We start from the raw sequence: 25,879 nt of genomic DNA, 5'->3' as shown, positions 1-25,879 counted from the left end.
AAGGGATATGAGGAGCAGGCAGGAAAGTGAAGTAGAAGCCTAAGATCATCCATGATCATACTGAATGAGCAGGCTTGACGGGCCATTTGGCTTTATCTTGCTCCTATTTTTTATGTTCTCATGTTAGCAAGGCCCTTGCCATTCATGAGCTTATTGTGGATGACTACTTGAACATCATGTTACCTTCACAAAAACTTGGGAGGGGTGATGACATCCTCTAATTGAAGCAAACCCAACAGATTATCCCTTCCACCACTTATTTTGCCAAGACTGTGTCATGATGGTGGTGTTATGGCTCCCATCACCATATCACACCTTGGTTTATCCCCATGCCCCTCTGCCATTTCTCCTTCAGTGAGCTTCACTTTATTCCACCCCTCTTACCTCATTTAAAATTCTCCTTCTCTACTGCCCACCCAAATACCATCAAAATATTCTCAACGAGATCAGATGTCATTGAGGGGCAGCATATAGATGAGAAATTATAAATTTCAAAGTCTGAGGTGCAATGGTTTCATGAATTTTAAAATTAACTTAACGTTAGCCAAAATTTTAAATATCAGCAAAGTAAAGGAAAAGAATAAAAGGTCAAGAACAGAAAGATTTCTCAGATTATAGTTAATTTAATGTTCAAATATTCATCACAAATACTTTGTACAGATATATAAGGAACAGAAGTACAAAAGACAGCAAATGCTCACTTTCAAAGTCTGAGGAACACTGGTTTCATTAAATTTTAAATTAATGTTCGCTAAAGTTTTAAATATCAGCAAAACAATTGATAAACTAGCTCCTTCTTCCAAAATACTTGCAAAATGCACATTTTTCAATTCTTTATTTTTAAATATGATTAAGAACAATGATCAAAAGACAACTTTCAGAGGGAAAGTGGCAGTCTTAAAGTTGGCCCTCCAGTTAAATAAATAGTCATGTATTTAACACAAGTGGGTAACAGCCTAACCACAACAAAACTAATTGACCCCAGCATTTATCTTCAATAAAGTCAACATAATTTTATGTGTAGAAACTCGTATATCCATTCATTTGAGACACTGTATATCTTTTCATGCAATCTTTAAGCATTGGCCAAATTAATCTTTCTCTCTCAATTTGGGGTCTTCTCAATAGTAATAAAAAGTGATGGGGAAGGAACAATCTGCATCATTTTGAATTATTAAGACGACAGAAAAAGTATAAGAAATGGCAGCACTTGCAAAGATGAACTTAAACATTCAGGCAGTCGAAGATAAATGCTGCGTGCACAAACATTGGTTTTAAGGTGCTTTTATATCATAATTCCATGCTCCTTTATGTAACTGGTTCTGTTATTCTTGTACCTCATAACCTGTTTGGTCTCATGCGCATTGTATGCAAAACTTGATGTAGATCTGAAGTAGAAAATATTGCACTCTGTAAAGTTACCAACTAGACACATTGCATAATTTACATCAAATTAAAATTGGTGCAACTGAGTTTTAAGTTTGCCAGTTTGGAACTGGTAGTACTTTGAAGGACTGCATATGCAAAAGTCAAGGATTCCCACCATGGGCAGGAGGTAGCAGATTGTAACAATGAAAACTGCTCGGTTGATCAGTTTCCATATTCCATCTTGTTCTGCTGATTGGGGAAAATCCCCCGTTCCTTTCGTGGGCATCTTTTGCATTTAGAATATTTACAACTGAGAGGGGACCACTATTTCCCCCTATCTTTGCTCCCCCCACCCACGAGAGCACTGAAGGTTCTAAATGTGCACAGTGATTGGTATAAATTAGTCACAGGATTAGTCTTCAGCCAGCAGCATAACTGCTTAGGAAAGAATAAAACATGGGGAGCTTCATCCGCTGTTGGTCCTTACGACACCAGGCTATCACGGTGCCGTCGCTGTTTGCTGTGAAGAGGTGATGGCCATCACAGGAGAATGTGAGACTGTAGGATACAAGAGAGAATAAAGTCAAAAGCACTTTAATCAAAAATGTGCCACATGTAAGCTAATCTTCAACATGATGAAAATTACAACTACCCTTTGCTGATAATATTTCCCTCTCCAGAAGAATAATAATTCCTTGCTGGAGTCTGCTTCCACAATAACTTGGCTGTTCGCCTGTAATTTTTACACAGCAAGTTTTTCACTGGAGTATAATGTTTTGCATTGCAACTGTCAGGGTTGGTTTATAAATAATTAAAGGAGGTTCCCTAGAGGAAGGAGATTCAAACTACATCGTTTTTACTATGCACAGATCTTAATTTCAGTTTACAAACATAGTTTAGAAAGTATTCATGCACTTTAAATGTTCTGGATATTTTTAAAACTACTGGACCTTAGTGTAAGTGTTTAACAATGTTAACTGCCTCAGCAGGTATTTGTCTTGCCTGACTCAGGAGATCATAGGTTCAAACCCAACTCCAGAGACTAGTGCACATAACCTAAGCTAGCATTTAAATGCAACGCTGAAGAAGTGCTGCAGTGTCAAAGGTGGCATTCAAAGTAGGGCAGTTGAATTTTCCTTGGTGTTCTGGTCAATATTTGCCTTCATTAAAACCAATAATTTAATGATAATTTTGCTGTTCATGGAAGCTTGCTGTATGAAAATTGGTTGCCACAATTTCTACACTACAATGAAACTACTCTGCAGAAGTACTTTATTGGTTGTAAAGCATAAGAGGTGTCTTATAAATACAAGTTTGTTATTTATTTTTATTGAGAGTAGGGATTTCCGACTTCCGGTTGCGGCTATGACCAGCTAAATCGCACGTTTGGCTGCTCCTGTTAGGAAGGTGTTTTCGGGCCGATTGGAGGGCCCCTAACGGCGCTGGAACGGCAATTCCCGGTGGGGGAAGGTTCCCAGAGGAGAACCCCGAAAAATTTATGGTCGTCACCCGAAGTGGGGCAGGAAAAAAAGCGGCAGCAGCTCCCCGAAAAAAGCGGGGGAAGAAATCCAAAATGGCGGCCGGCGGCGCACCCGAGGACTGGAGGAAATGGGCGGAGGAGCAGCAGGCCGTTCTCCTGCGCTTCTTCACGGAGCTGAAAGTGGAGCTGCTGGAGTCGATGAACGCGACGACCACCAGGCTGATGGGGGCACAGGCGACCCAAGAGGCGTCAATTCGGGAGCTGCAGCAGGAGATGACTGTGAGGGAGGAGGAGGCCACGGTCCTCGTGGGAAAGGTGGAGGTGCACGAGGCACTCCACCTGAGATGGCAAAACCGATTGGAGGAGATGGATACCCGCATGAGGCGGAAAAACCTGAGGATCCTGGGCCTGGCAGAAGGGCTGGAGGGGTCGGACCTCCAGGGGTATGTGGCAGAAATGCTGGGCTCACTGATGGGGGCAGGGGCTGTCCCTTCGCCCCTGGAATTGGAGGAGGCCTACAGAGTAATGGCCAGGAAGCCAAGAGCAAACGAACCCCCGAGGGCGGTGCTGGTTCGGTTCCAGCGATTCAGTGACCGGGAGAGGGTGCTGAGATGGGCCAAGAGAGAGAGGAGCAGCAAATGGGAGAACTCGACGGTGAGGATCTTTCAGGACTGGAGTGCGGAGGTGGCAAAGCGGCGGGCCCGGTTCAACCGGACGAAGGCGGTGCTGCATGCCAAGAGAATCAGATTCGGGATGCTGCAGCCAGCGCGCTTGTGGGTGACCTATAAGGACCAGCACCACTATTTTGAGTCCCCGGAGGAGGCGTGGGCCTTTGTCCAGGAAGAAAAGCTGGACTCGATCTAGAACCAGGGGATACTTGGCGGTCGTTGCCGCTCTGGTACTTTAAGCTGGACACGTGGCTTTCTTTTGGTTGGATTTTCACTTGGCCGTATTTTGGACCCTTTTTGTTCTCTATACCAGTTTTTTCTCTCTTTTTTCTGTTATTTATAATGTTATGTTGGGAGGGCGGGGTGGGGGGGGGGGGGGAGTGCCGGGGGTATGTGTTTCTTGTGGGGTTTTTGGTTGTTTTGTATTTATCGGTGTGAGATCGGGGACGGGGGTGGAACTGAAGATGGAGGGGCGGGGAGGGGCAGGGCGAAAGCGCGGGCTTTCCTCTGGTTTCCCGCGCACGGGGCAGGGGAGGGAGGGGGGTGGGAGTAAGGGGCGTGGTCAGCAATGGCTCCCTTTCTCGCGCTGGAGCGGGGTCAAGGAGGGGTGGTAAGGGGGGGGACGTCCCCCATGCCGGGAGGAGCCGGAGTGTGGCAGGGGCAGCCGGGTCAGCATAAACCAGCTGACTTACGGAAGTACTATGGAGGGTGCATCGCGGCTAGGTCCTAGCCTGGGGGGGGGGGGGGAGGGGGGGGAGGGGGGGGGGGGGGGGAAGGGGGGGGGCCACCGGGTTGCTGCTGAAAAGGCCAGGGAGGAGAAGTTGAGGACTGGAGGGGTGGGGGGGGGGGGGGGGGGGGCGCCATCGCCATGGGGAGCGGGTCAGAAAGGGAGGGCTGACTCGGGGCGAGCAGGTGACAGGATATGGCTAGTCGGCAGGGGAAAGGGGCGGGCTGCCCTTCGACCCGGCTGATCACTTGGAATGTGAGGGGGCTGAATGGGCCGGTCAAGAGAACGAGAGTAATCTCGCATTTGAAGGGACTGAAGGCGGATGTAGCAATGCTACAAGAGACCCATTTGAAGGTGGCGGACCAGGTCCGCCTGAGAAGGGGATGGGTGGGACAGGTGTTCCACTCAGGACTGGACGTAAAGAACCGAGGGGTGGCGATCCTGGTAGGGAAGAGGGTGTCGTTCGTGGCGGCGGAGGTGGTGGCGGATAAAGAGGGTAGATATGTCATGGTGAAGGGTAGGCTGCAGGGGGAGAAAGTGGTGATGGTTAACGTGTATGCCCCGAACTGGGACGACGCTGGCTTCATGAGGCGCCTACTGGGCCTCATTCCGGACCTGGAGGCAGGGGGCCTGATCATGGGGGGGGACTTCAACACAGTGCTGGACCCCGTGTTGGACAGATCGAGTTCAAGGACGAGTAGGAGGCCGGCAGCGGCAGAAGTGTTAAAGGGGTTTATGGAGCAGATGGGAGGGGTGGACCCCTGGAGGTTTGGGAGGCCGAGGGCGAGGGAGTATTCCTTTTTCTCCCATGTCCACAGAGTCTATTCTAGAATTGACTTTTTTGTATTGAGCAGGGGACTGATCCCGAAAGTACGGGAAGTGGAGTACTCGGCCATAGCGGTCTCAGACCACGCGCCACACTGGGTAGATTTGGAAATGGGGGAGGTGCGAGACCAGCGTCCGCTGTGGCGCTTGGATGTGGGGTTGCTGGCGGATGAGGAGGTGTATAAGAGGGTCCGGAAGAGCATTGAGAGATATCTGGACATTAATGACACGGGGGAGGTGCAGGTGGGGATGGTATGGGAGGCCCTGAAGGCGGTGATCCGGGGGGAGCTGATCTCCATACGGGCACATAGGGAAAGGAGGGAGAGACAGGAGAGGGAGAGGCTGGTGGGGGAGCTTCTGGACGTGGATAGGAAATATGCGGAGGCACCAGAGGAGGGGCTGCTGGGGGAACGGCGTAGTTTGCAGGCTAAGTTTGACCTGTTGACCACCAGAAAGGCGGAGACACAGTGGAGAAGGGCGCAGGGCGCGATTTATGAGTATGGAGAGAAGGCGAGTAGGATGTTGGCGCATCAGCTCCGCAAGCGGGATGCGGCTAGAGAAATTGGGGGAGTGAGGGAGAGGGGTGGGAACATAGTGCAGAAGGGGCCAGAAGTAAATGGGGTTTTCAGAGACTTCTATAAGGAGCTGTATCGGTCAGAGCCGCCGACGAGGGGAGGGGGGATGGAGGGCTTCTTGAACAAACTGAGGTTCCCCAAGGTCCAAGAGGAGCTGGTAGAGGGGCTGGGGGCGCAGATAGGGTTAGAGGAGCTAGTCAAGGGGATTGGGCATATGCAGTCGGGGAAGGCGCCGGGGCCAGACGGGTTCCCGGTGGAATTTTACAAAAAATATGCGGATCTGGTGGGCCCTGTGCTGGTGCGAGCCTTCAACGAGGCATGGGAGGGGGGGGCTCTGCCCCCGACAATGTCGCAGGCACTGATCTCTCTGATCTTGAAGCGGGACAAGGACCCCGTGCAGTGTGGGTCATATAGGCCTATCTCGCTCCTGAATGTGGACGCCAAGCTGCTGGCAAAGATCCTGGCTACCAGGATAGAGGATTGTGTGCCAGGGGTGATACACGAGGACCAGACGGGTTTTGTGAAAGGGCGTCAGCTTAATACGAACGTGCGGAGACTGCTAAACGTCATCATGATGCCGGCAGTGGAGGGGGAGGCGGAGATAGTGGTGGCATTGGACGCGGAGAAAGCATTTGATAGGGTGGAGTGGAAGTACCTGTGGGAGACGCTGGAACGGTTTGGATTTGGGGAGGGATTTATTAAATGGGTGAAGCTGCTCTATTCGGCCCCGACGGCAAGTGTAGTGACGAATGGTAGGAGATCGGAGTATTTTGGGCTCCACCGGGGGACCAGACAGGGGTGCCCCTTGTCCCCCCTGCTCTTCGCACTGGCAATTGAACCGTTGGCGATGGCACTGAGGGGCTCAGGGGGGTGGAGAGGGCTGACAAGGGGCGGGGAGGAGCACCGGGTATCGCTATACGCGGACGACCTGCTGCTATACGTGGCAGACCCAGAAGGGGGAATGCCGGAGGTGATGGAACTGCTAGCAGAATTCGGGGACTTTTCGGGGTACAAGCTAAACTTGGGTAAGAGTGAGGTATTTGTGATACACCCAGGGGACCAGGAAGAGGGAATCGGGAGACTCCCGTTGAAGAGAGCAGGAAAGAGTTTTAGATATTTAGGGGTGCAGGTGGCAAGGAACTGGGGGACTCTCCACAAGTTGAACTTCTCTAGGCTGGTGGAACAGATGGAGGAGGAATTTAAAAGGTGGGACATGGTGCCGCTGTCGCTGGCGGGCAGAGTGCAGTCCGTTAAAATGACGGTCCTCCCGAGGTTTTTGTTTTTATTTCAGTGCTTGCCCATCTTCCTCCCTAGGGCCTTCTTCAAAAAGGTGACGAGCAGCATCATGAGCTACGTGTGGGCGCACGGCACTCCAAGGGTAAGGAGGGTCTTCTTGGAGCGGAGCAGGGAAAGTGGAGGGCTGGCATTACCCAACCTTTCGGGGTATTACTGGGCGGCTAATGTATCGATGGTGCGCAAGTGGATGATGGAAGGGGAGGGGGCAGCGTGGAAACGAATGGAGAGGGCGTCCTGTGGCAACATAAGCCTGGGGGCCCTAGTAACGGCGCCATGGCCGCTCCCTCCCACGAGGTACACCACGAGCCCGGTGGTGGCGGCCACCCTCAAGATCTGGGGGCAGTGGAGGCGACACAGGGGGGAAGTGGGAGGTCTGATGGAGGCACCGTTAAGAGGGAACCATAGATTCATCCCGGGGAACATGGACGGGGGATTCCAGAGCTGGCACAGGGTGGGCATCAGGCAGCTGAAGGATCTGTTTGTAGATGGGAGGTTTGCGAGCCTGAGAGAGCTGGAGGAGAAATTCGGGCTCCCCCCGGGAAACGTGTTTAGACATTTGCAGGTGAAGGCATTTGCTAGACGCCAGGTGGAAGGGTTCCCCTTGCTCCCCAGCAGGGGGGCGAGCGATAGGGTGCTCTCGGGGGTCTGGGTCGGAGGGGGGAGGATATCGGACATATACAAAGTAATGCAGGAGGCTGAGGAGGCATCAGTAGAGGAGCTGAAAGCCAAGTGGGAGGGGGAGCTGGGAGAGCAGATAGAGGATGGGACATGGGCTGATGCCCTGGAGAGGGTTAATTCTTCCTCCTCGTGTGCGAGGCTTAGCCTCATTCAATTTAAGGTGCTACATAGAGCCCATATGACGGGGACAAGGATGAGTCGGTTCTTTGGGGGTGAGGACAGATGTGTCAGGTGTTCGGGAAGTCCAGCGAACCATGTCCATATGTTTTGGGCATGCCCGGCACTGGAGGAGTTCTGGAAGGGGGTGGCAAGGACGGTGTCGAGGGTGGTGGGATCCAGGGTCAAACCAGGATGGGGACTAGCGATTTTTGGGGTTGGGGTGGAGCCGGGGGTACAGGAGGCGAGAGAGGCCGGAGTACTGGCCTTTGCGTCCCTAGTTGCGCGAAGAAGGATACTGATACAGTGGAAGGACGCGAGGCCTCCAAGCGTGGAAACTTGGATTAATGACATGGCAAGCTTTATCCAGTTGGAAAGGGTCAAATTCGCCCTGAGAGGGTCGGTACAAGGGTTCTTCAGGCGGTGGCAGCCTTTCCTCGACTTTTTGGCTCAAAGATAGGGTGCAGAGGTCGCAGCAGCAGCAACCCGGGGGGGGGGGGGGGGGGGGGGGGGGGGGGGGGGGGGGTGGCAACAATGGGTGTGGTGGGTTATTTAAGGTTGTAATGCGGGCAAAATTGTTCGCAGTTCATGTTTGATGTTAATTGTTGCTTTGTTTGTTTTTGGGGGGGGGGGAGGGGGGGAGGGACAGCGCGCGCGGGGGGTCGGGCGGGGGGGGGATATTTGCTAAGAGGGAATATTTTGTAATAGTCTATGGTTAGGTGGGGTAAATATTTCCATGTAAAAAATCTCTTCAATAAAAATTATTTTAAATAAAAGAGAGTAGGGATTTCCCCTGCGTACCCTGAGTATTTAAGTTTCTAGCTGTTGGGAAACAGATCTGAGTTTGTGTGTATTCCATCCATTGAATTGACATCTCATGGACACATGCGTCAGACAGGCAGATGCCATAACGATGGAAGCATGATATAACCTTGTACCAAAATGGCAACTATCATTCCCAGACTGGTAACTGCGCCAGAATGCTTTGCTGCATTTATCAGTGAACTCGGAGAATCAAGTAAGGGAAAAAAATAAAACCTGAGATTTTGTCAATATCCGCCATACGCATATGACTGATGAAGAGCTGGAAGCAAGTCACCTACATTCTCACTTGTATTACTGGCGGATTGGGGAGAGTCGCAAAAATCAGAGAAAATCAGGATGCCAGTGTGGGAGGATTCATGATCATGCCCACAATTTCCTGCCACAGGACCAAAGGCACTGAATGGAGACCACGCATTTCCTCACTGTGACTGAGAGAAAGAAATGAAATATCGGTCACATCAAGCCACTCTGACATGACTGAGAAGTGGTATTAGGGAAGGGCTGGTGGCCATACCTGTGTTAGGGAAGGGCTGGTGGCCCTGTGTTCCGAGGTGGAACAATGCAGGAAACAAGGAGATAAAAGAAAGTGATAGGAGAGCAAATACCTCACCGCAAAAACAAATTAAATGCAACAAATATTAACATGGAAACTTCTTCTCACTACAGAAACTTTAGGGTGCTAATTTGCAATAGATTTCATACACATTTGCTCTAAGATCTGCTGCATCATTTTCGGACTGTTCTGGATGAGTGAAAAACAACCAAAACAGTAATCCAACAGTCAATGATCAGCAGAGTTTACCTCGCCCTGTTGCTATTTATCAATTTGACAGGTTTTTATGCAACAGCAATTGCTTCCCTATAGCTTGTTCAGTTGGTTACAGTTGATTGAGAAAATCCAAAGGTGCTTCACAGTAGCATTATCAAATAAAATTTGACACCAAGCCACATAAGGAAATATTAGTACAAGTGTTCAAAAACTTGGTCAAAGTAGATTTTAAGGTGCCACTTAAAGGAAGAGTGAAGTTCAAGAAAGCAGGGGACAGGATTATGCATTTCAGAACTTCAGGCCTCAGCAGCTTAAGGCACAGATGTCAATGATGGACAATTAAAAGCAAGGATATAAAAGAGGTCAAAATTAGAAGCCCAAAAGCTCATCTATTGGCCACAACCAGATATTAGTATTTCTTTTGCACATCCAAAAATGTATTCCTCGAATGTGTTGTAATTTGGATACACACGGCACATGTGGGCAACATCAGCACTGAATAAGGTACCACCCAACCTGCACAATACAGATCAATGTGTCCACGAGAAGGGTTTTCATATTAATTCATACTGAACCAGCTTTGGTTGGTTTTTCACCGTGGGCAATATTTTGCTCAATCTTACCTGACAATCGGCTGATTTGACTTAGGGAAGGTAATTTCCCGAACAGGCTTCAGATCCCATGTACTCCACAGTCTGAATGCAACACAAATGTTTAACAGTTAGAAGATTAACTTGTCTTTTTTTCAAAACATGACATTAAACAACTTCCCACATTAGTGTGAGAAAAAATGTTTAATGGGTGCATAGGTAAGTGAATTTGAAGCGTTAAAGTTGTTATATAAATGAACTAAAGGATATGTGACTATCGGCGAAGCAAAGATAGTGAACAAATATTAATGTGCTTGTTTCAAATTTCTCCATCAGCAATTATAGCAGTAGTCCTAACCGATTCGATTAGTGATAAACAAGAAATCATTGCACCTTTTAACAAAGACAAAGTAATCTTTAATCTTTTAGCTCAATATGTAGAGGGTCCAACAAGGGACGGTGCTCGACCTAATTCTGGGGAATGAAGCTGGATAGGTGGTTGATGTGTTGGTGGGGGAGCATTTTGGTGATAGCGACCACAACATGGTACAATTTAAGTTTGTTGTGAACAAAGATATGGATAAATTGCAAAAAAAAAGGTTGTAGATTGGGGGAGAGCAGATTTTAGTAAAATCAGGCAGGATCTGGCCAAGGTAGACTGCAAAGAGTTACTTATGGAAAAATCTAGAGAAGAGCAGTGGAAAAAAGGAATGGGGAAGGTACAGGCCCAACATGTTTCCTCTAGGGTAATAGGAAGGAGTAATAAACCCAGAGAACCATGGATGACCAGAGACATTCAGTATACAATGAGAAGGAAAAGAGAGACTTTTAACAAGTACAAGGGGAACAAATCAACTGAGGCATTAGTGGAATACAGAAAGTGCAGGATGGAGTTTAAAAAAACAATTAGAAGAGCAAAGAGGGGATATGAGAAAGCTCTGGCAAATAGACCCCCTCCAAGTCATTCACCATCCTGACTTAGAAATATATTGCCGTTCCTGCACGGTCGCCTGGTCAAAATTCTGGAACTCCCTCCATAATAGCACAGTAGGTGTACCTACATCACAGTGAAATGAAAATCGCTTATTGTCACGAGTAGGCTTCAATGAAGTTACTGTGAAAAGCCCCTAGTCGCCACATTCCGGCGCCTGTTCGGCGAGGCTGTTACGGGAATCGAACCGTGCTGCTGGCCTGCTTTCAAAGCCAGCGATTTAGCCCTTTGCTAAACAGTGACTGCAGCGGTTCAAGAAGGTACCTCACCATACCTTCTCAAAGGCAACGAAGGATGGGCAATAAGTGCTGGCCTGGCCAGCGACACTCACATCCCATAATTTAATAAATAAAGAAAACTGGTTCAGTCTCAGCTAGAGTACTTCATCCAGTTCTGGACATTACACTTCAGAGCGTGCAGAAAAGATTCTTGAGAATGGCTCTAGGAGATGGATTGGAGGAAGGTGTGGCTGTTCTCCTTGGAAAAGAGGAGGTTGAGTAAGTTGAGTGTGGTGAAGGCAGATTCAATCACGGCTTTCAAAAGAGAATTGGATCATAATTTGAAGAGGAAAAAGTTGCAGGACTTTGATGAAAAGACAACGGAGTAGTTCTTGGGTGAATTGCTCATACAGAGAGCCAGCACATATCGATGGGTGAATGGTTTCCTACTCTGCTGTCATTGAAGGTGGCAGGACAGGTTGAGAGAGTGATAAATAAAGCATACAGTATCCTGGAGCATAGAGTACAAGAGGAAGGAGGTTATGTTGAACTTATATAAGTCACTAGTTCAGCCTCAGCTTGAGTTTTGCATCCAGTTCTGGGCACTGCACTTTGGGAATGATGTGAAGGCATTAGAGGGATTGCAGAAAAGATTCACAAAAATGAAATTCCTCCTCTCAGGAACCAGTTATGAAGATTAGTTAAAGAAATTAGGACTGTTTTTCTTTATGAAAAGAAGGCTGAGAGGACATTTGATAGAGGCATTTAATATCATAAGGTGTCTGGACAGAGTAGGTAAGGAGAACATCACATAATTCCTATGGTACAGAAGGAGGCCATTTGGCCCCGAGTCTGCAACGACTCTCGGAAAAAGCATCCTATCTTGGCCCACTCCCCCAGCCCTATTCCCGTAACCCCACTCTTGATGTTCCCACTCTTGATCAAGATCAAGAGGGAACAGATTTAAAGTAATTAGTAAAAGAAGCAACATGGGAAGCACACTAGCATGTGGATTAGCACTGCTGCCTCACGGCGCTGAGGACCCAGGTTCGATCCTGACCCCGGGTTACTGTCCATGTGGAATTTTCACATTCTCCCCGTAACTGCGTGGGTCCCCCCACCCAAAAAGATGTGCAGGGTATGTGGATTGGCCATGCTAAATTGCCCCTTAATTGTAAAATAAAATTTGGGTACAGCAAATTTATAAAAAAAAAAGTAAAAGAAGCAACAATGCTACGAAACATTTTCATGACGTGTTTAGTGTCTGAAATGCTCTGCCTCAGGAGGTTCACAGAATCGTTATGGAGCAGGAGGAAACCATTTGGCCCATCGTATACGCGCCACCATTTAATCAAAGCATACAAATGTGAATCAGACTATTATCTGAAAAGGAAGACGTGCTGGAGAATGGAGCGTTGCTCGTTCAGAGAGCCAATGCAAACACAATGGATGGCATGGTTGCACAGTGGTTAGCACTATCACTTCACAGCTCCAGGGTCCCAGGTTCGATTCCTGGTTTGAGTCACTATCTGTGCGAAGTCTGCACGTTTGCCTCGTGTGTGCGTGGGTTTTCCCCGGGTGCTCTGGTTTCCTCCCACAGTCCAAAGATGTGCAGGTTAGGTGGATTGTCCATGCTAAATTGCCCTTAGTGTTCAAAGGGGTTGGGTGGGGTATGGGGCAGAGGTGTGGGCTTAAGTGGGGTGCTCTTTCCAAGGGCCGGAGCAGACTCGACGGGCCGAATGGCCTCCTTATGCACTGTAAATTCTAGGTCTATGTCTACAAGGAGAGGTAGTGGTGTAATGTATTGTCACTGTAGTAGTAATCCAGAGACCCCAGAGTAATACTCTGGGGATCTGGATTCAAATCCCACTGTGGCAGTTGGTGGAATTTGAATTCAATAAAAATCTGGAATTAAGTCTAATGATGACCATGAAACCATTGTCGATTGCTGTAAAATAACCCGTCTGGTTCACTAATGTTTTTTAGGGAAGGAAATCTGCCATCCTTACTTGTTCTGGCCTACATGCGACTCCCACAGCAATATACCCTCAGGAATGGGCAATAAATGCTGACCCAGCCAACGACGCCCACATCCCTTAAACGGATAAAGAAAAAAAAAAAGACCTCCGACTGCACTGTATCAATTCTGTGAATAGAAAGTCAGGCTGATAGGGTTAGATATGATAGGGTGGGAGGAGGTTTGTGTGAGCCAAAAGGCCATTTTGATCAAATTTACGATTTCGGTGCTGTATTGGACATTCTGAATTCTCCCTCTGTGTACCCGAACAGATGCAGGAGTGTGGCAACTAGGGGATTTTCACAGTAACTTCATTGCAGTGTTAATGTAAGCCTACTTGTGACACTAATAAAGATTATATTCCACATAATTCTAATTTCCTATTTCAACTTTACCATGAAAGCTAGCAACGCAAACTTGTCGCATTGTAATTACACCCTCAGTTTCACGCCCAATGGCTTTATGTAATTACAGTGCAACATAGGCGATACCCATAACAAATGTGAATACAGGAATTTAGAATGGAAACGGTTGACAGGAAGAGGCTCGATCTTTGGTATATTACAAAAATGCCCTGGTGTATTCATTTAGGTGGAGTAAGTTACACTCAGTTTTTATTAATCTAATACTATGTGCCTAACCTTAGACATTTTATTTCCAGGTAGAAATTGATGCACATGTACAGACAACTGTAACTCAATTAGATAAGTACGTTACTGACCTTACAACACCATTTTCTAGTCCTCCAGCAATAACGTTGACAGATACACCTTCAGGTTGATTGGAAAAAGCTATAGAGCAGATTATTTCTCGACAATGCACGTGGCCACTGAGATCTCCATTTACAGTCCACAGTCTTAAGTCACTGCCACCACCAACTGAAACAAAAGTGCACAGAGTAATGTTTTAGGGTAATCCATGTTACAGAGAACAAACTGCTGTGTTCACTGGTACTACAAGATTTAGAAAAGCTCTACTGACTGCTGGGAGAAAACAAAGTGCTTCAACCACGAGTTAAATCGATTATTCTTTCCTCGGATTTATTCTGTACTTTTAGTACTTAATTTTTATTTAAGGTTTCTCTTTTTTTCTTATTAAAGCCAGTTTCCGAGAAATGTCATCTCTGCAATATACCAACAGTGTGCTGTAGTCACAACATCATCATTACATTCTTCTGGCATGAGTTTGATGAGTCACTGAGTAAAGGGAGAGAGGGGAAGGAGTCAGAAAGGAGAATCGCACCTGGATAATCTCGAGAACCTTTTGGTAACTGGTTTAAATGGACCACAGTAGCCTGGCAACAAGCCACAGAACATTCCTCTCTGTCAAAAATATAAGAGTGGCCATAATCTGACTAACAGGGAAGAATCTGTTCTGCTTACCCGAATCACAAACTGTCGCACTATCACCAGTTGTCTCACTTGTAGAAACTGCTGTCACTGGATTTTTATGTCCCGTTAAACTCTGAACATAGCACAATCTGCAGGATAAAAAAAACACTGATAGGAGCTCTCAACAGTTGTAACTAAAACACATCTCAAGGTGTTCCAATAAAGTTACAATAATAGACATTTCAAAGTTTTGCATTAAAACTGTCGTGAAGTATCCCTCCTTATCACACAGGAGACTGGGAGTCCATTTCCTGATGGGAAGAGCATATTACGATGTACTGAATAGAGTTCTGCTGAACACATTACAAGGGCGTGATCACACCAGCGAGGGTACAAAGATTTACAAGACCTTTGCCAAGAATGGAGAATTTTAGCTCTGAGGAAATACTGGATAGGCGGGGTAATTTTCTTTTGTATTATAGAGGTTTAGGGGAGATTTAATTGAGGTGTGTAAGATTATTAGGGGCCTAGACAGGAAGAAGCTATTTTCAATAGCAGAGAGATCAGTAACTGGGGACATACACTTAAAGTAATTGGGAGAAGGATTGGAGGGGCGATGAGAAATTATTTTAACCCAGAGGATTATGTGGGTCTTGAACTCACTGTCTGAAATGTGCCAGAGGCAGAAATCTTCAATGTTTTAAAATTTTACTGTACTTGGAAGAGATAACCCACAGAGATACAGCACGGTAGCATAGTGGTTAGCATCAATGCTTTACAGCTCCAGGGTCCCAGGTTCGGTTCCCGGCTGGGTCACTGTCTGTGCGGAGTTTGCACGTCCTCCCCGTGTGTGCGTGGGTTTCCTCCGGGTGCTCCGGTTTCCTCCCACAGTCCAAAGATGTGCGGGTTAGGTGGATTGGCCATGATAAATTGCCCGTAGTGTCCAAAAAAGTAAGGTTAAGGGGGAGTTGTTGGGTTACGGGTATAGGGTGGATATGTGAGTTTGAGTAGGGTGATCATTGCTCGGCACAACATCGAGGGCCGAAGGGCCTGTTCTGTGCTGTACTTTTCTAACTAGAAAGTGGGATTAGGCTGAATAGATATATTTGCAGCTGGCTCAGCCACAAAATGTGCTCCTCTTGTGCCACAGATTTTCCAAGTTCCTATATATATAAAATATTTGGGAGTGCAAGTGAAAAATGGAAACTGTTGATGGATGTCAACAGAGTGGCTATGAATTGAGAAAGTACTTTTATCTATTATGTATAAAACCATCATAGGGTACCTATGTATCACGGCAACTATAGATAGTCAGCATAGGGTGAGATATTAATGACTCGAGACAAGCAGATAACACTTAGCGCTGAACAAAACATCATTTCTGAGAACCTACAGCCCTGATCCAATTTTATATCCATCCTTTAGGATGCTCTCTCAGGTAATGATCCTTTTGGAATTTAAAAAAATATATATAAATTTAGAGTACCCAATTATTTTTTTCCAATTAAGGGGCAATTTAGCGTGGCCAATCCACCTTCACTGCACACCTTTTGTGTTGTGGGAGTGAAACCCACGTGAAACACGGGGAGAATGTGCAAACTCCACATGGACAGTGACCCAGAGCTGGGTGTACACCACAGTTAACATAACAGACAGCGCCGGCCCTAGGGTTGCTGGCGCCCCGGGCAAGCTGAACTTCGGCGCCCTTGGGGGGGGGGGGGGGGGGGGGGGGGGCGAGGAAGGGGCGGACCCGAGGGGGGGGGGGGGGGGGGGCGGACCCGAGAGGGGGGCGGGGGGGGGGACCGAGGGGGGGGGGGGGGGGGGCGGGCGGGGAGGACCGAGGGGGGGGGCGGGGGGAGCGGACCGAGCGGGGGGGGCGGAGCGAGGGGGCGGACCGGGGGGGGGGGGGGGGCACCTCGGGGGAGGGCGGCCACCGCGCATGCGCTGGTTGGCACCGGCCCAACTGTGCATGCGCGGGACCCGAGTCTCTGGCGCCCCCCAGCACATGGCGCCCCGGGCGACTGCCCGAGTTGCCGGTGCCTTGAGCCGGCCCTGATAACAGACATAATGTAAATTTGTCTATTCCAATATTTCACTCATTGATTTGGTGGAACTGTTTAAAAAAATGTTTTTGTACCTGTTCAAATCCCAAATAATGCAGGACCCATCCTTGCTGACGCTGATTAGAATGCTGTATGGTTTGCAGACACACAGGCTGGTTACTTCTGCAGTGTGCCCATATAGGTGGACTTTTGCTTCCACTTCAATTTCTGAAGACTAAGAAATAGAAACACAATGAGTTCACTATCACTTCTCACACTCTTAACATGTACTTTTCTGCAAGCTTGTTAATCACTGCACAGCAAACACAGTACACAGTTCAGTAAAGAAAGACTTGGATTTATCTTTCGTAGCCTCAGGATGTCCCAACGTGCTTCATAGTCTATTTAGTAATTTTGAAGAGGGCAGCATGGTGGCACAGTGGATAGCATTGCTGCCTCACGGTGTCGAGGTCCCAGGTTCAATCCCGGCTCTAGGTCACTGTCCGTGTGGAGTTTACATTCTCCCCGTGATTGCGTGGGTCTCACCCCCACAACCCAAAGATGTGCAGGGTAGATGGATTGGCCATGCTAAATTGCCCTTAATTGGAAAAACTGAATTGGGTACCCTAAATTTATTTTTAAAAAGTAATTTTGAAGTGTAGTCACTATTATAATGTAGGAAATGTCTAGCCAATTTCCACACTCTAAGTTCCCATAAACAGCAAGAATAAATGACCAGATAATCTCTCTTGGTGACTCTTTGGAAGGATATTGGCAGGGATACCACGGAGAACTCCTCTGCTCTTCTTTGATTATTGCCATGGGTTCTTAAACATCCCCTTCAATGGTCCATGGTCTAATGTCTCATCTGAAAGATGGTATCTAAGTGCAACATTCCATTTGTATTGCATTGAGATTGTCAGCCTAGATTTGAAGTGTCTGGAGCAGAGCCTGAAGTCACAAATTTCTGACCAATAATAACATATATTGTGTCTTTTTGTAATAAAATGTTCCAAAGTCTTTACAGAAGCATTATAATAACAAAATGCACTGAGCAACATAAGCAGATATCAGGGCAGATGACAAAATGTTTGGTTAAAGAGATAGGCTTAAAGGAATATCTTAAAGAAGGAAAGTGAGGTAGAGAGGCAGAGAGGTGTATGAGCATAATTTCAGTGTGAGGAACCTTGGCCCCAATGATTGAGCAATTTAAGTTGGTAATGTGCAAGAGGCCTGAATTACACAGTCCATAGATGTGCAGGTTAGAAGGATTGGTCATGCTAAATTGCCCCCTAATGTCCAAAAGGTTGGGTCATGTTAGTAGGTTACGGGGATAGGATGGAAACATGGGCTTGAGTAGGGTGCTCTTTCCAAGGGCCAGTGCAGACTGGATAGGCTGAATGGCCTCCTTCTGCACTGTAAATTCTATGATGCTATGTCAGGAGTTTTGTGGAGCTAGAGATAGGAAGGGGTAGGCCATTGAGGGATTTGAAAATAAGGATGCAAATTTTTAAATTGAGGCGTTGCTTAATTGGGAACCAGTGTAGTTTAGTGAGCACAAGGAGTGAACACAATTTGGTGCAAAGTAGGGTGGCAGAGTTTTTGATGATTTCAAGTTTACAAGGTAGAGTATGGGAGACTGGCCAGGACTTCACTGGAATAGTCAGACATAGAGGTAACAAAGATATGGATGAGGGTTTCAGCAGCAGATAAGTTGAGGAAAGTGCAGAGTCAGATAATGCTATAGTGGTGGAAATAGATGATCATGGTGGTGTAGCGGATGTGCGGTTGAAAGTTCATTTCAGGATCAAATATGATACCAAGATTGTGAACAGTCTGATTCAGTCACAGACATTGGCCAAAGAGGGATGGAGTTAGTGAATAGAGAGTTGTGTTTGTGGCAGGAACAATAGACAATGGGCGCGATTCTCCGCTGCCCACGACGGGTCGGAGAATAGCGGGAGGGCGTCCCCGACATTTTTCACGCCCACCCGCTATCTCCCCCCCCCACGGCCGCCCCACGACACAAATCGCTGCTCGCCGTTTTTTACGGCGAACAGCGATTCTCCCCAGGCCGATGGGCCGGGTTCCCAGGCCTTTACGGCCGTTTTTACGGCAGCAAACACACCTGCTTGCTGCCGTCGTAAAAACGGCCGCAACATGCCCGTTCTGGGCCTCCAGGGCCCCGATTGGCACGGCAGTACCACGGCCATGCCAAGGGGGGCATGGGCCCGCGATCGGTGCCCACCGATCGCGGGCAGTGCGTCCATGACGGACGCACTCTTTCTCCCTCCGCCGCCCCGCAGGATCAGTCCGCGGGGCGGCCGAGGGAGAAGACGGCCCCGCGCATGCGCGGGTTGGAGCCGTCCAACCTGCGCATGCGCGGCTGACGTCATCATGCGCGTCAGCCGGCGTGACGCTTCGTGCGCGGACTTAGCGACGGTCGCTAAGCCCGCGATGCCGTGCTTCACGGGGCATCGCTGCTAGCCCTGCCCGGGGGGGAGAATCGGGTCCCGGGAGGGGGTGCGGAGGCTGCCGTGAAACACGGCCAGTTTCACGGCAGCCTTTACGATTCGCTGCATTTGTGGAGAATCGCGCCCAATAGCTATGGATTATCCTAATAATTAATTTGGGGAAATTTCGTTTTTTTTTAATTGAGAGTATCCAATTCATTTTTTTCAATTAAGAGGCAATTTAGCGTGGCCAATCCACCTACCCTGCACATCTTTTGGATTGTGGGGATGAATCCCACGCAAACACGGGGAGAATGTGCAAACTCCACACGGACAGTGACCCAGAGTCGGGATCGAACCTGGGACTTCGGTGCCGTGAGGCAGCAGTGCTAATCACTGCGCCATTTGAGGAAATTTCTGCTTATCTAGTACTGGATGCTGGGCAAGCAACCAACAACTTAGGGTTGGTTGAGGCGGTCAAGAGGGTGATGGTAGGGTCGAGTTGGGTTGTTGGCAGCATTCAAATGGGGAAAATGATCCAGTTTTGATGATGCTGTAGATGAGAAATAGGAGGGAGTTAAGATAGATCCTTGTGGTACTCCAGAGATACCCTTGCGAGAACAAGGAGAGGAACTATTGCAGTTGATTATATTGCAGTCGCCTCATTATAGGAAGGACGTGGAAGCTTTGGAATGGGTGCAGAGGAGATTTACCAGGATGTTGCCTGGTATGGAGGGAAAATCTTATGAGGAAAGGCTAATGGACTTGAGGTTGTTTTCGTTAGAGAGAAGAAGGTTAAGAGGTGACTTAATAGAGGCATACAAAATGATCAGAGGGTTAGATAGGGGGGACAGTGAGAGCCTTCTCCCGCGGATGGAGGTGGCTAGCACGAGGGGACATAGCCTTAAATTGAGGGGTAATAGGTATAGGACAGACATCAGAGGTAGGTTTTTTACGCAAAGAGTGGTGAGGCCATGGAATGCCCTACCTGCAACAGTAGTGAACTCGCCAACATTGAGGGCATTTAAAAGTTTATTGGATATGCATATGGATGATAATGGCATAGTGTAGGTTAGATGGCCTTTAGTTTTTGACTTCCCATGTCGGTGCAACATCGAGGGCCGAAGGGCCTGTACTGCGCTGTATCGTTCTATGTTCTATGATATTGTGGATACAATGAGATAGATAAGAATCAAGCCTGACGAGTCCCATCCAGCTAGGCGACAGTGGAGAGGTAGGAGGAGGATGGTGTCAAAGGATGTAGGCATGTCCAGAAAGACAAGGAGGAATAGTTTGTCTTTGTCACAGTCACATAAGATGTAACTGATAACTTTGATAAGAAGTCTTTCAGTACTGTGTCAGGGTGGAAATCTGATTGAAGGGATTCAGACATGGAGTTCTGAGTAATGTGGGCATGAATTTGGGAGGAGATAGAAGGTAGCTTAAGAGATGGGGCAGTAGTTTGCAAGGACAGAGGGGTCAACAGTTGTTTTTTTGAGGAAAGGCGTGTTAACCGCAGATTTGAATGAGAAGGGGACTGAATTTAACAAGATAAAACTATTAACAACAGTGACAAGTAACATGGGAGCCAGGTTAGTAGTCAGTAATTTGGTGGGAATAAGGTTGAGAGTAGGAGGTGGGTCTCAAGGGCAAGATGAACTCAGAGAAGGGTTAGGGGAAAGATAGGTGAAAGGCTAGAGAAAGAAACAAGTTCAGGGCCATGGCAGGAGAGATACTTAGAGGAAGTTTGCTTTAGTGAACTGGACATGGGAGATGAGTGGTAGAGGAACCAATTGGATGGTCTCAATTTTTATGACAAAGAAATACATGAGCTTCTTACACTTGTTGGATTGAGGACAGAGGAGATCAGAGAGAGGGGTATAAGGAGATTGTTTGCAGTAGAGAAAAAGAGCTGGTTGGGTCTCCCCCTTTGCATCTCAGGATAATCCTTGAAAAAAATAAACAGTTTTAACAGATAAGTGCAGGACCTTATAATACTTTAAATGATCCAGCCAGATCTGATGGTAATGACTGAACAGATTTTCCACCATTTCCATTCCAGTCTGCATCCTTTGAACTTAAGACAGCGCAGATGAGGACTGGAGCAGGGGAGCAGGTGACAAAGAGAGAGGAGTGGTTTTAATGGAAATGATTACATCAAAGGTGTTGAGAGTATGGCTGAGCAGATCAGAAGCTTCAGAAACATTGTGATGGATGGCGGGACATAGGCTAGGCAATTGGAATTTTGAAAAAGTAATTGGAAGTGAATTAGGAGAGTTTTTTTCAGGGGCAGATGCAGAAAGTGGAGCAAACAGTGTGTGTGGAGTGCTCTACATGATACAATGATGGCCTCAGTTGTGGAAAAAATAAGCCTCTTTCGAATCTGAGGAATTCAAGCAAGCAAAGAATTTATTCAAATATATGCAAGGGAGAAGATGATCTTAGTCACCCAAGGAACCTCTCAATGATACAAAGTTTAAGCACATTTTTTATAGCCCTTATCTTCCTGTTTTCACTACAATGTTTTGCAACAGACCATACTATTCCTATCAGTAAACTGGATCCTGCAGGCCCAGCAGATGTTCCCATTATCTCAACCTTCATTCTTGGATCTGCCAGTTTCCATGATGACTCAACCTTTTTGTCTGGCCTTCAGTTTCCCTCACCTCCTTCCTTATATTTACACAGGTTGTTAAGGCTGTTATGCTGGCTGCTGACCCACCATTCGCAGAACAACCATTGGCCAAGTATCCCATCACACCCTAGGAAATGGACCTCAAAACTACAGTGCTTATTTTAAGATCAGTAAAGCATTTTAATACAACTCTACATGTATAAGGGGATACGGTGGCAAACTGAGTCGCTGGACTAGTAATCCAGAGACTCAGAATAATCCTCTGGGGACCCAGGTTTGAATCTCATTGTGGTAGACGGTGAATTTAAACTCAATAAAACTTCTGGAATTAAAGGTCTGATGATGACCATGAAACCATTGTCGATTGCCGTAAAAACCCAACTGGTTCTCAAACGTCCTTAGTTAAGGAAACCTGTCTTCCTTACCTGGTCTGGCCTACAGGTGATTCCAGATCCACAACAATGTCATTGACTCTTACATCCCCACTGAAATGGCCTAGCTACTCACAAGTTACCTGCACCTCAGGCACTGCAGCGGTTCAAGAAGTCAGCTCACCACCACTTCCTCAAGGGCAACTAGGGATGGGCCTAGCCAGAAATGCCCACATACTGTAAATTAATAGGAAAAAAAAGCCCACTTGTCCCTACTTCAGCCTCACGTGTGATTGATACTATTGGAATAGTGAGGTTACATGAGATGGCAAGGACATGCTGTTAGCCATGTACATGGGTTGGAGAGTTCACATGCATGGAGAGATTAAAGGAGTGCAAGGGATGCACAGAAGAAAGGAGATATGAATTTAGATGGAAGTTTTAAATTCCTAGCATGATACTGAGGGAGGAAAGTAATTAAGATAGCTATGTGAGAAACTGACATGGTGAAGAACCAGATTTTAAATGAGAGGTGAGAGAGAGATGGGAGTGCCAAAAGAGTAAAGGGACACATCAAGGTGAGGCTTGATGATTAGAGCATTGACTACCTGGCAAGGAATAGAGTGAAAGGAATAGCCAGGAGAGCGCTGTCATCTCCCCATAGCCAGATTTCTGTCAAGGCCATGATATTGATGTAATTGTCTACAATAAATTCATGGATTGCAAGGGCTTTGTTCATGAGTAAATGGACATTCCAGAAGGAGATGGGAAGAAGGGCGGAGATAGTTGATATGCTGGCAGAGTCCACAGGGTCACTAGTAAGTGGGATAAGTTGGTCAAGGCGGTGACTGGCAAGATTAATCAGCAAGAGAGTAGGTTGGTGTAAGTGGGTGGCTGCTCATAAGGAGATGGTGATAAATACCTAGATGCTTCTTTCAGAGATTTCCAAGAGAGGCACAGAAAGAAGCTGTAGAGCGAGTCTCTAGGACAGCAACAAGGGAGTAGGAAGGTCAAGGACTACTGAAGGGTTGGTAGGGATTTAGAAGAGAGGAGAGAAATGAAAGGAGCCATGAAAAAGAGAGATGGATCTTGGAGTAAAAAAGAGAAAAAACTCAAGCAAAAGTGATAGCAACAGCCATGGCCAACAGTATTCTAATTTTACCAAAATCCCAACAGAAAGTGAAAACCTTTGGGTCAAATTTTCAATCAATTGCAGTAACATTAATTATTTGAAGTATAGCAGTGAGAATTCTCTCTAACAATTAAAGACACATAATTGTGTTAAAACAATGAATACTATTAAAACTTCAATGGAAGATACAGTTAGTAGGGTGGACAGACACACACGTCCACAAATGTGTTTCATACACATACCATGCTGCTGGTAAATCTGTTTGAGTATGCAGTAACCACTCCACACTTACTGCCAGTAAAGAGCTGACAACTGTCAGGCACCCACGCACAACTTGTAACCTGAAAAGAAGCCATTGATTGGACAATTTACAACCAGATTCAACAAGAGATTAATCCTTAGACATTGCTATTTTGATTATGAATTGTCAAAGAAATGAAAAAGTTTGAATCAACAATGTGCATTTGTCTTTGATTAATATTTTATCAAATTATTGGACAGATTTACAATGACTATGGGAAGACCAATGTCGCACAGGCCAGCAGCACGGTTCAATTCCTGTACCAGCCTCCCCGAACAAGGCGGAATGTGGCGACTAGGGGCTTTTCACAGTAACTTCATTTGAAGCCTACTTGTGACAATAAGTAATTTTCATTTAATTTAATTTCCTCTCTGCATTTGTCTGTCTTGTGTGTGTGTCGGGTTTCATGGGAGGGGTTAGAAATTAGATAATAGTTAACCTGCTGTACATGCTGCATATTTAAATGTAGTTACTGTTATTAATAAAATTGTATTTAAATTTACAAACGGCAGTTAAGGGCCAAAGACTTTGGATGTTTTTCTAAGACTTATTTATTAATTTCAATTGTGTTGCGACTCCGGGTCAAGTGGGGCTGGAATTGGCTGTGCGCTAGCCCAGGGGGTCGGAACATTGTAGAGTGCTCAAGGAGATTGTGGAGAGGTAAAGTTCTTAATTATATCACACAGATGGGAGCAATTTGGCCTTTGGTGCCTGTGCTGGCTATCTGAGAAAGCTACCCATTTGATCCCATCTCTGACTCTTTCCATGTTATTTTTTTCAAGCATATATCCAATTCCTTTTGAAAGTCATCACCGTTTTGGGCAGTGCACTCTGGATCACAACAATTTGCTGCATTAAAGGAATTCTCATCTCCCCTCTGATTCTTTTATCAATAATCAAAGAAGCCAATACGGGTATTCCCCAATCGGAAACCCTGGCTCAACCAAAGGTTTCACTCCCTGTTGAAGTTCCGGACAGAGGCATTCAAGTCTGATGACTCTGACCTGTATATGAAATCCAGGTACGACGTACAGAAAGCCATCATCATACAATTTACAGTGCAGAAGGAGGCCATTCAGCCCATCGGGTCTGCACCGGCTCTTGGAAAGGGTACCCTACCCAAGCCCACACCTCCACACAATCCCCATAACCCAGTAACCCCACCCAACACTAAGGGCAATTTTGGACACGAAGAACAATTTATCACGGCCAATCCACCTAACCTGCACATCTTTGGACTGTGGGAGGAAACCGGAGCACCCGGAGGAAACCCATGCACACACGGGGAGAACGCGCAGACACTTCACAGACAGTGGCCCAAGCCGGGAATCAAACCTGGGACCCTGGAGCTATGAAGCAATTGTGCTACCCACTATGCTACCGTGCTGCCCCCAACAGGGATGCAAAAAGACAATACCATATCAAACTAAAGTCCCAGGTCAACGAGACTAACCCACAACGACTATGGCAGGACCCCCACAAGATCACAGGCTATAAAGCAAGGCCAGGCGGAATATCTGCGGCTGAAGTATCCTTACCTGATGATCTGAACAAGTTCTATGTCCGCTTTGAGCAGCCAGCCCATGTATCAGTGCCACCCACCCCAAGAGCCCTGGACACACCCATACCCACTATTAGAGACTCAGAGGTAAGAGCTGCCTTCTTGAAAGTCAATCCGCGGAAAGCGACGGGCCCCGAACGAGTTCCTGGGCGAACACTCGGAGCCTGCGCAGACCACCTGGCGAGTGTATTCGCAGATATCTTCACCACCTCACACCTCCGCTCTGAGGTCCCCACCTCCTTCAAGAAGACCACCATAATACCAGTACCAAAGAACAAGGTAGCCTACCTCAATGACTAGCGACCAGTGACCCTGACCTGACCGGTGGCCATGAAATGCTTCGAGCGGCTAGTCATGAGACAGATCACTGCCAGCCTCCCAGACGGTATCGATCCACTGCAGCTTGCCTATCACTGCAACCAGTCCACAAGCTCCCTGGCTCTGCAATCACACTCGAACACCTCGACAACAAGGTGTAAGACTGTACACCTATGTAAGACACTATGTAAAACTGCTGTTCATCAACTACAGGGGCCTCACGGTAGCATGGTGGTTAGCATCAATGCTTCACAGCTCCAGGGTCCCAGGTTCGATTCCCGGCTGGGTCACTGTCTGTGTGGAGTCTGCACGTCCTCCCCGTGTGTGCGTGGGTTTTCTCCGGGTGCTCCGGTTTCCTCCCACAGTCCAAAGATGTGCGGGTTAGGTGGATTGGCCATGCTAAATTGCCCGTAGTGTAAGGTTAATGGGGGGATTGTTGGGTTACGGGTATACGGGTTACGTGGGTGTAAGTGGGCTGATCATTGCTCGGCACAACATCGAGGGCCGAAGGGCCTGTTCTGTGCTGTACTGTTCTATTCTATACAGCTCCGC

At 47.2% G+C, this 25,879-nt stretch overlaps 1 protein-coding gene across 7 annotated transcripts in view; it reads right to left on the bottom strand.

Moving 5' to 3' along the window:
- Window positions 1-603: 603 nt before the first annotated feature.
- The window catches only part of lyst (lysosomal trafficking regulator), a 397,928-nt gene continuing 372,652 nt past the window's right edge, over window positions 604-25,879 (bottom strand). For all 7 annotated transcript variants that reach the window (XM_038800534.1, XM_038800541.1, XM_038800536.1 and 4 more), the window contains 6 exons: window positions 23,390-23,488; window positions 16,652-16,791; window positions 14,566-14,663; window positions 13,905-14,061; window positions 9,991-10,062; window positions 604-1,926 (listed from right to left, as the gene is read on the bottom strand). In XM_038800534.1, the coding sequence (XP_038656462.1) occupies window positions 1,788-1,926; window positions 9,991-10,062; window positions 13,905-14,061; window positions 14,566-14,663; window positions 16,652-16,791; window positions 23,390-23,488 (705 nt within the window). In that variant the 3' untranslated portion in view covers window positions 604-1,787. The remainder of the gene's footprint in view (window positions 1,927-9,990; window positions 10,063-13,904; window positions 14,062-14,565; window positions 14,664-16,651; window positions 16,792-23,389; window positions 23,489-25,879) is intronic.

Source organism: Scyliorhinus canicula, chromosome 6 (genome assembly GCF_902713615.1).
Source record: "Scyliorhinus canicula chromosome 6, sScyCan1.1, whole genome shotgun sequence".
NCBI lineage: Eukaryota > Metazoa > Chordata > Chondrichthyes > Carcharhiniformes > Scyliorhinidae > Scyliorhinus > Scyliorhinus canicula.
This window is presented reverse-complemented; position numbering and strand designations above follow the sequence as displayed.